Source organism: Saccostrea cucullata, unplaced genomic scaffold, assembly GCF_032062105.1.
Source record: "Saccostrea cucullata isolate Sc308-1 unplaced genomic scaffold, CSIRO_AGI_Scuc_v1 ctg17038, whole genome shotgun sequence".
Taxonomy (NCBI): domain Eukaryota; kingdom Metazoa; phylum Mollusca; class Bivalvia; order Ostreida; family Ostreidae; genus Saccostrea; species Saccostrea cuccullata.
The window spans coordinates 1-10,643 of record NW_026938370.1 but is presented as its reverse complement, the minus strand read 5'-3'; the positions used below and the strand labels follow the sequence as shown (position 1 = coordinate 10,643).

The 10,643-nt window shown below is 36.1% G+C and overlaps 1 protein-coding gene across 1 annotated transcript; it reads right to left on the bottom strand.

The window, feature by feature from the left end:
• Positions 1-3,261: 3,261 nt before the first annotated feature.
• LOC134250067 (mothers against decapentaplegic homolog 6-like) lies at positions 3,262-10,527 on the bottom strand. Its single transcript, XM_062732418.1, has 4 exons — positions 10,306-10,527; positions 9,393-10,128; positions 6,001-6,042; positions 3,262-3,472 (listed from the first exon to the last, which is right to left on the bottom strand). Exons 2-4 carry the CDS (start codon positions 9,784-9,786, stop codon positions 3,351-3,353), a joined length of 558 nt encoding a protein of 185 aa, XP_062588402.1. The 5' UTR covers positions 9,787-10,128; positions 10,306-10,527; the 3' UTR covers positions 3,262-3,350.
• Positions 10,528-10,643: the final 116 nt, after the last annotated feature.

The window sequence follows — 10,643 nt, the reverse complement described above, 5'->3', positions numbered from 1 at the left end:
TGACACTAAACTAATTCCCTGCTTTTTTACTACATGAAGTTTTACCTTGGTGGCATTTGAAAAAAAAAATCTCTAGGTAGTAATCTGATGGATATATTTCAAATTATTAATCTTTTCCTCATAAAATCAAAAGAATATATAGATTTTGGTAGTGGATTCAGGAATTTCATGACAGGAGGCACAGTAAAAAGCAGGACGTCTGGGGACTGCATCATAATTTGATGCCCCCAACAGGTCCAGAGCAAAGCTGTGGTGTGGCAAACCCCCTATAAGCTAATAAATTTTTACAAACTGAAGGTAAATAGTACATGTTTAACAAACACAATTTCAAGGGGCTTGGTTGTTTGGTGGGGCAGGGACAACAGGGGTAGGGGGTGGGGTGGATTGATGCCCTCATGCTGGATCTGCCTTTGAATTTTTCTAAAATTATTTACTTTTTAATACCGATACATGTATCAATCAATTTATCTTTATAAACTTTCAATTATATTTAATATTATTTATGTCTGGGAGTCCAATGTCATTTACCTTTGTACAATATACATTTATTGCATGACAGTGAGGGAAATATGAAGACTTATTCAGCCAAGAAAAATCATATTCCCCGAGGGCTTAGCCCGAGGGGAATATGATATTTCTTGGATGAATAAGTCTTCATGTTTCCAGAACATTCATGCAATGAATTGTTTATTATACCGAAACAAGCAAAACCTTTGAAATAAAACATAAACTTTCAAATTCCACACCTGTCTCAAATTCATTTTCATTTTTTACATAAAGTTACTAATAAAACCCTTTGCTCAACACATTATCATCAGTTTTGTGACGTCAACCAGGCTATTGTGACGTCTACTTCTCTCGGGAGTTTTCGTTGAAGGAACGAGAACTTTGTTGCGGGAAAATACACAAGGTGTTCCGAAGAGGTGGAATATAATGAAAAGCGTGCCGATGGCCGGGAAATATAAAGTTTTGCGGCCTGATCACGTGACAACTTAGAACTAATCAGATAATGCGTTGTTTAGAATATTTATAATGAGGTATAATAATATATATTGAACATAATGAATATAGGAATGCTATAACTTTTATAGTTGTGTTTCATATAGAACATGATAAACAGCAAACTCTTCACACACGAAACACAACTTTAATCCATTGTTAACAATACTGTATTAACAGCTAAATAGGAATTAAACTGCTATAGCCTTAAGACTACTTGACTTGATTCCGTGTTATTAAAACACCCTCACCTAATACAAATATGCAAACAGATTGAAAAATTCATATCGCCATAACAAAACATAGCAATAAACATAACCCTTTTTTAAGTTTCAGGGTTTTCAGGTCATGGTTTTTGGGGTTCCACAGCAGCATTTCTGTTATATATAACCATGTTAATAATGAAATAATTTAAAAAAAAAAAAAAAAAAAAAAAAATTCAATGTTTACAAAAAAGTGCTTAATAAAAAATTAAGATATAAATATGATCAAATGTATTCAAAAAAATTTTTAAATGACTAAAATATCAGATTTGAGGAATTTAAAGACTTTACATGTAGAAAAGGTGTCAGTCAAGCTGGAAGCTTCTATTGCTTTTTAAGCCGACATATTTCTTTCCAAAAATTTCACAATTCAAAGTTCAAGACATCCAGCTTCATGTGTATTTCTGATACCCCTTTTATTTGCAATTTCTAGATATGTAAGTGTACATGTAAATTTTATGATATTTCAATAACATTTAGCCAGCCTATGATATATTTGCCTGTTCCATCTTTTTTTTAAGTACAAAATGTGAAAATGTGTTTACATTTCTGATTAAACAGATTTTTGTTTTAAAATGATTTGAAATGCAGGCATTGCAAGGTGTACTTCTATAATTTTTTTTTTCCTTAACAAAATGCACTAAAATGACATTGAAGTAAACGTTCAAGGGACTCGCCCAAAAAATTCTCTCGTGTTGCCTCATGTAGGTACACTGCCAAAAAAAAAAAACCTTAACGACTGGAGCGTGTAGTCACGAATGACAAATCTTTTATATCAGAAAAGTGAAAGAAAAAAATAAATAAAACGGGATCCTCTCTCTCTCTCCTTCTCTCTACCTGGGCAGGCTAAAAAGATTTCGATAGAGAAGAAAAAAGACAGGACACGCTTCACGGCACAGTTTAACAAGAAGACACTACAATTGTAGGTCATCCTGGAGCAGAACAAAGATCAAATATTTAAATCGCTCGCGAGGGCAAACGACACAATACCTCGCTCTTGACTGTTCCGTCAAGAAAAATATTTGGATTTCGTGGTGTATTATCAACTTAAAGAGCTAGCAGTTTATATTGGGAATAAATCTTGGGGTCTTGTCTTTTTAAAAAAATACTTAACACAGACTTGACTGCATTTAGGAGAGAAAATATTTGTGAATGTTGAGTCGATAATTAGGAGATATCTCTCAAAATAGTCATGGGCTAAGTGAGGGCCCTTAAAAATTATCAATGATCATTTCATAGACAAATTGACAATAATAGGTCAAAAATAGGTGTATGTGAGACTACTTCACTTTTATCTTTTCAAGGGTAAAAAATACCTTAATTTCTAATCAATTCTCTGATCACAAACTAAAGAAAATATTAGGGGTGAAACGATACGCCTCCTTCACGGTTCGATACGTATCGAAAAATTTGGTCTCGGTTCGGTTATTTTCGATACGATACATTTTGATAGAAGGAAACAGATTCAATGTTGTTTTATGCTACCTTTTACTAAATCTAGTAAAATAATTTATGTGCAAAATGGATAGAATGTATCAATTTAATTGATTGACTGTTAAAAATTATTTTAAAAAACTTCAAGTCCACACAAACTTACATTTCTGAACTAAATTATACAGAAAAGCATTTTATACCTTATGCCAAACCCGACTGAATGACGATCCCGACCGTAAAACAAACCGAACCGAAAGCAGAGATTTTGTACCGTGTATCGAACCGAGAAAAAATACCGCGGTGAACCGATACCGCGGTGAACCGTTTCACTCCTAGAAAATATATATATATTCTGCGACTGTAAGACAATTTCTCAAAAAAAAAAAAAAAACTGAGCAATTTCTGATTTGATGAGGGAATCATTAGTGAAGAAAAATTAACATTTAGGTAAAACTTCCAAAAGGGAAAGACCAAAGGGGCATAATGCACTGATGGATTTAGCTTACAGGGAGCTGAGTGGGTTTTTAAAATTGATGTACGATTATACACTCTCAATTTCAAGATTCCCACTCGCAAGAAGAAAAATTCTGGGATCCACCTACTCAAGGGAAAGCCATAATGGACAAGCAACAATTCTTCTAAAAGGAAAACCACTCAGAAAAAAGAAGTGTTTTCGTTACCTGATATGTCACCGTCAAAATGTTTTCTGCATGAAGGTGTGAGACCTGTTTCCGTGGAAACTGTTTCCATAGAAATATCACTGGGCCAATCAATTCCTGAAATTAAAGAAAAGAAAAATTAATATATGACATCTATAAAGATTTTTAAGCCTTTCTGTAACAATGTTTTCCTTTAATTTCAAAATATTTACATTTCCAATGTCTTTGTCCGAGATAACATTACAAATAGCTAATGTACTTTATTTCTCCATCAATGTACTGGTTCATCAATAGGCGAGGTTAAAAAAAAAAAAAGTGCAGGGTGGGATAAATAGCTAGACAGAAGCAGGGCTTGTAACACGTGGATTGGCAGAATCAAGAGCATGTAAATATAAGGAATAACTGTCAGATTTTTCGATTTCATGATGATGCTCAATCGACTGGCTTGCATGATAATTACGCCTATGCAAGTTATCACGCAAGCCAATCGATTGATCACACCATGAAATCAAAAAATAAGACAGTTATTCCTTGAGTAAAGGGTTAGGTGGAGGCATAGGCAAATATTCTCTGATGACCTTACTACAAACACATGTACTTTTTAAGTTGTTTAGATGCAAATTTAACAATTAGTTCATAATATCCCATTTATCTGGGTGTACATGTAACTTTTCCACACAAAAGTCTTTTCAATATAATTTTCATTAAATAATTTTTAAGCTGTAAAATGCTTCTTATTGCAGATATACCATATATGGTGATTGAATCCTGTCTTATGCACTAGTCAGTTTGCAATAAAGTACTTAATTTTGATAGTCGTCCATGTGGCGCAGTTGTTAGAGCATCAGAGTCAAGATATCTGCATGTTCAAGATACCAAAATTAGGTACTCAACTGCCAACTGACTAGGGACAAGACAGGATTTGATCTAAAATGGTCACCCACTCTGGCACATGGTGTAGTGGTTAGAGTATCTGCTCTATAATCGCGAAGTTGATTCTTACGTCGCTGGCTCGAATCCCACTGTGGGATGTGGAGACCAGTCCTTCGGATGAGACCGTATAAGCTGAAGTCCTGTGTCGCAGTAGATGATGCTGGCACAAAAAAGATCCCTCCCTGCTCAATGGCCCTGAGATTCTCAAGAGGGACGTTAAACAATATACAATCAATCATAGATATCAAAATTCAACTTTACTTTTTTGAAATGGTTACTACCATTATTACCCTTGGACAATCCAATCTCCATAAATATGGAAGCCAAATAGCCAATAACTTTTCTTCCCAGAAAAAAAAATTAGGGGGGAACAGAATGATAATATGAGTACATGTATACAGGTCCATTTCAAGAATCTGTACACTTTTTAAATCTGCAGTCCTGTTCATAAATAGAATCAAAAGCATCTAGATCTGGACTTGAAATCATAGCCAGCCAGATGGTCTGAAAATCTTGGATACTGTATACAGGGTTATTTTCACCCCATGTTATTTTCGCCCGTTTCACACTTGAAAACAATTTTGTCCCATTTTATATTCGCCCAGTTTTGTTTAAGAAATAATACAGTATTCTTTGACTTTACCTCGTTTTAAATTCGCCCAAAGAAGGATCGGGCAAATGGGGCAAAAATAAAACAGGGGCGAAAAATTTCCCTGTATACAGTATTGTTCTGTTGTTGTGCTATACATAATGTATCAAAATTCTGTCATTAAGAGAGTTGTGTCCAAATTGTAATGATTCAAGTCGTATCAAAATTTTGGTGTTATAGGTTGTACTATGAAGTAACACAATGTAAACAAAACATGATCATTCTCAGAATGAGTTGTCTTGTTTTAAATCTGAATGATTGCATGCTCAGTTAACATAGGAGAATAAATGCAAACTTGGACATGTTTAAGTGATTTAGAAGTCACACTTTTTTCCCCTAAGTATATTGAACACTGAAATTTCATCAAGTTTGTTTTTCTTGGTCCCATCAAGTTTGAGACAGAGAGGTTCAACTGTACATACAGTAAAACTTCGTTATCTCGAAACTGATAGGGCTGATGAGACAAAACTTTAAAATATCTGAGAATTTGAGATATCGAGGGTAAAATACTTAAAGAATATGTGGATGGCACTTCCGCACCACTTCGACATATCCATGGAATTCGAGAAATTGGAGTTTAAGATATCGAAGTTCAACTGTATATGTACTTGCTCAGTGAAACACATTGTCTCAAGTTACATATAGCTCTCTCCTACCCGTGGCTGCTTGATCACAAGCGTAATCTTGAATATTTACGCCTCTCTATTGTGACGTCATATTCAGTCAGTGGCAAGTTTTGTTTCCATTGCAATTGAAATCAACAACTGACGTCAACAGTATGCAAGAAATATTTCCTTTACTGCAATTGGATATTGAAAGGTCGCGATAAATTTCATCTACCGACTATGCTTTACTCGCATTGGTCAAAATTTTAATGAGCTACGAAGAATTCTCTCCTCATTCAACCACTGCCAGAATGGGAGAGGATCGTACATTTTGGCCGTGGTTTGCGACGATGAGTGAAACGAGGAATTTTCTCAACTGGCCAGTTAAAATTTAGATGGCCCAAATAACTAGCAATAACATCATTATTTCTAGCTCTGCTATATATTTGTAAGCTTACCTGAGGTAAGAGAATTTGCTTTGTCAGCACAATATGAAGATTCTGAAATTATATTAAAAACATTCAGTTAATTCCATCTTAAATGAATTAAAATGAAATAATGGTAGTTCTGCAGTTCAAAGCAATAAAGCTCCTTTAGTTTACTTTTTCAGTTTTCAATTGTGAAAACTTGCATGTCATATAATGTATGAATGCAGAGAAATAGTCAAATTAATTCTGAAGAAATGACTCCCTTACATGTATGAAGATGATGATGATTTTTAAGCTCTGACTTTTACATCTTCAAATTCTAGCTATTGTCAACATTTTCTCTCGCCCCCTTTTTCCAACACCCCTCCCCTTTTCTCCTTCCCTCAGTCTTCAATATACATTTACGTCTTTTTTCCTAACCATTGCTTTTGATGCTTTCCACAAAGTTTTATTTTCTTCACTTTCATCATGTTCATACCCTTCTCACTCTCTTTCTTGTCTGGCTATAACTGTTTTTTTTTTCTCCTGAGACCAAAAAAAATTTTACCCTCTATTTTTCTCTGTCTCTCTCTCTGTTTTGTCTCTTCTTTTCTCTCTCTCTCTTTCTATTGTTTCGTACCTTTTATCTTCTTAGAACTACAAGTTCTATCATATTTCTTTTTTTTTTGCCTTTCCCTTGAGACATGTGTACCTCCCCCCTTCCCCCCTCTCAGATTGTCATGTTTGTCTTTTCTCTTTCTTATCTCTAGCTACTCTTGCCTAGGGACTTTTCTTATTTCTTTTTTCTCCTTGAGTGTCAACCTCTAATTTCTCTGTCTCTCCCTCTTTTGTCTTTTCCTTTCTTTCTCTCTATTTCTACCTTTGTCTTTTTCTATCCTGTATTTCATTTTCCTTGAGACAAAGGGAACCTCTCTTCTCTTTCTTTCTCTCTCAGTTGTCCCGTTTGTCTTTTCTCTCTCTTATCTCAGTCTTTCTTCCACCTCTCTTTCTCCCCCCTGGTTTAGCCCCCCTCTCTCCATATCCCTGATATCTGTCTTAACTTTCTACCTGTGCCCCCCTCTCCTAAACAGTCATTTATCAGCATGCCTTTTAAACCAACACAGAGAATACGCTTTCCCAAACATTAAACAGCAGTTAAGGCCTACCTAATACACCAAGTGAGAGACCTTTAAAACTGTCTTCTGTTTACACAGAACAAGCAAGAATTCCTCTCTCTAGTCCCCTATAACAGGGTCTCTACATCCTGTGTCAACAAGCAGTATGACTTTATTCCTTCAACGTGACCTTCACAGAGGTGGATCCAACATTTTAGGGTCCCTACACCCTGTGTGTCAACAGGCAATATGACTTTATACCTTCAACATGTTCAACACTGAACCAATCCTGACCTTCACGGTGGTGGATCCAACATTTTAGGGTCCCTAGACCTTGTGTCAACATTCAACAAGCAATATGACTTTATCCCTTCTACACTGAACCAACTGTGACCTTCGAAGGGGGTGGATCATACTTTTTTCAGTTGGAAGGAGAATAAAATTTTCAAAAAGGTAAATAGTCAAACATGAAAATTGTACTAATCTATGTGTTTTTAAATGTGTGAAAGGAGGTGAAGGGGGGGGGGGTCACTGCATTCCCGTTTCCTTTTAAAAGGTGAATTCTTTCCTATAACAATGAACATGATGGAAACACTACTTTTTTTTAAATTGATACGACTTTTTTAGAATCCTTTATCATGTCAGATGATATTTTTAAAAAACTTTCCTTGTTTAAAGGGGAGGCAGACTGCCCTCGGGTCCCCCCCCCAGGACTTTACCCCTTCATCACTGCATCAGCCCTTCACTTTTCCTTTTACAATCATTTCAGCATTCCAGGTTCAACTTGTTAAAAATTTGACATTATTCATCGAAAGAGAGGGGTTATCATTAAGTCTCTGGTGAGGGTTTACATATTTTGTGTTTACTGGATGGGGATGCGTGTGTCTTGGAGGGGTCTCCCTTTTACAGAAGGAAACGTGTTTATAAACTGAGAAATGGGAACAAGATTTTGAGTTCTGCCTGGTGCATTCAGAATTAATTTTTGTTTACCTCTATACTGTTTCAGTTTCATACTAATTCTTGCCTCTCTTGCTGTTTCCTCTATTCACTAATCACTTGATCATGTTGATGCAAAAAGTGGATACTTGAGTTAATTTTTATCTATTATAGTGATTGTGCACAAGAAGCTTTGGGTAAGGGTAAGCCGTGTGCTTGCTCCAAATTATATGAACACATTATAGCAAAGCTTTTTAAGGTCACTCTGTACGCGACAAAATTATTCTAACTCTTACTTTATTTTCTGAGCATTACCGTTTTTGTACGTGTTCATCATGTTTTGAGATGTTCTTTGAATACCAAAAGAGCATAGATGCTTTATATCACTAAGAGCACAAACTAAGAAGATGAAGACAGTTTTGGAAATTTGCTTTCAATGGCCTAATTTTCTTGGATTGATTAACCTTTCAAATCTGGCTCGACTACAGAGATGGAAACAGATTTGTGTATCAAAAACGTAGAATTCTCCTCAGAGAAGTGGACAGGGTTTTGCTTTAATCAGCTGTTAATCCATGGCAAATATATACATGGAGCACTAAAACACTGCTGTAAATGGGTTCAATGTTAAACAACAGTACTATAAAAAGCCACTTTAGAGATTTGATTTTAATTTAAATTTTAATTTCTTTATGCACAAATAAACCTTACCCAGATTGTGACCTTATCAACATGGCACAACCATCCTCCCAATGCTTGAAATGACCAAAATTCCTTAATTTGATCCATTTCAAAACATTTCACAAAGCATCAACATGCTATGTCTACAAATGCAAATACTCATCATTGACCTAGATATTACCCACATAGATCCATTGACCAACATTCACATAACAACAACAGGATCAATTCCATGCTACATAGATAAGATCAATGCATTCTGCATCCACACATTCAGTTGACCTACAGAATTCTAGGATGTTTATTCACACACTTTCATACATGATATTCACAGTATCCACAAACACATACAAAATCTTAGTAGATACCCCCTCCAATTCTTGGTGCTATATTCAGCATCCTGGGACACGGGGGCCAGATTTCTCAATCAGGCATATTAAATGACAAAATCCCCGGTAACTATGGTACACGTATGTATTCCATCTTAACCCCCTTGCTAGGAGAGGAACCCCAGATCCCCTTTTTCTTTTTACGTCCCGCTGCTGTTTTAATACCTCGGGGGTAGGGACAACCCTGTTTATCGATATTTTAACCTTGGACACCCCAGAACCCCTTCTTTTTAAGTCCTACTTCTGTTTTGATTCCTAGGGTCAGTAGAGGCTGGTGATAATCCTGTTTATTCATTATTTTTTACCTGGGACACACAATTATTACCTGCAGTTTGTTGTATACTCCAATGATGTGGATTGCAACAAACGTACAGCGGATCTTTATCCGTTTCACAACACGGCAATTGCCGTAACGTCGTGTCCAGTGTCAGGTCGGGCCAACGCCAAACCTGACAGCACAGAATATGAGGGTCCGTCGTGTGTTTCCCCATTTTTAATTCCACATTGGGAAGCAACACACATTGAGTTTGTTCCCTGCCCTTCGACTCTATGCTTCGGAGCAAAATTTCCAAGTTTTTCTCCTTGAGGCGTTTCAACATAGAATGAAGGACTGATTTGCTTTCGTTCGCTTCTTTTTCATTTTGACTTTCGGAGTCATTTTGTGTTATTCGCAGTTTCCAGAGCTCGCGTACTAGTGTCGATCTCTTGGAACGAAACATATAAGTCTCGGAATACCCCTCTTCCGGAACATTGGATATTGTCCTATATTCACTAATGGTGAAGGTTTGGTGGATACGAACACATAAAGCATAAAATTCCTGCGTGTTTCTGAAAGTAATCACACATTTTCCAAAGAATACTTAATCCACGCTTGTTGGCGAAACATCTAATGGTCTGTGCTAATAGTCGGCGTGTAATGTATAAATTTATCACATGTTGATAGCAAGAAAAATCCTCATGAATCTTTAAATTCCATTGAAAACATAAACACCGACTCTCTATCTTGTTGAAACTGCTTGCATGTGCGTAAATTATCCAAGAGCTCTCCCGTATCAAAGCCACTAAAAACAGAAGGGAGAAAAAATTTTGGTATTTAAAAAAAAAAAAGAATTCAGTTTAAATTGCAATCAACTTTTCAACAGAAGAGTAAAAAAACTTAACCTGGGCGAGTCCATTTCAAATAGCTTAGGGGGTTGTTAACATGCGTTCATTAACTTATATATCTTTTAATATTTTACCTGGCTGCTCCAAAATATTCACAACTCTAGCATTAACAGGCAATCACAGATGAAGAAATGGCTAGGTATTCCAGATGAAAAGGGCGAACTTCTTCGAATGTTCACGGGATATCAAGATATGTCATGATTTTAACAAACAAAACACCATGTCTCTACTTTATCGAAATCTTAGTCTCTCCATTGAAACACACAGGTACGACTATTTACCGACGAGGCGAGTTATTTAGATAAAATGCGTTCTGATTGGTCGAAGGCTACCCACGTGACGAGTCTAGACTTTTTGGCGCGGCTTCGTGTCTGTTTGCGAGTTATAAACTATGTTATCGTGCAGGCGATCA

Bases quoted from the DNA above. Each gene is read 5' to 3' on its own strand.
- LOC134250067 (XM_062732418.1), bottom strand. From the start codon at position 9,786: ATGTTTCGTTCCAAGAGATCGACACTAGTACGCGAGCTCTGGAAACTG. The intron at 6,043-9,392 runs GTAATAATTGTG...ATATAATTTCAG, and splicing joins GAGTATACAACAAACTGCAG to AATCTTCATATTGTGCTGAC. The intron at 3,473-6,000 runs GTAAGCTTACAA...CTTTAATTTCAG, and splicing joins AGCAAATTCTCTTACCTCAG to GAATTGATTGGCCCAGTGAT.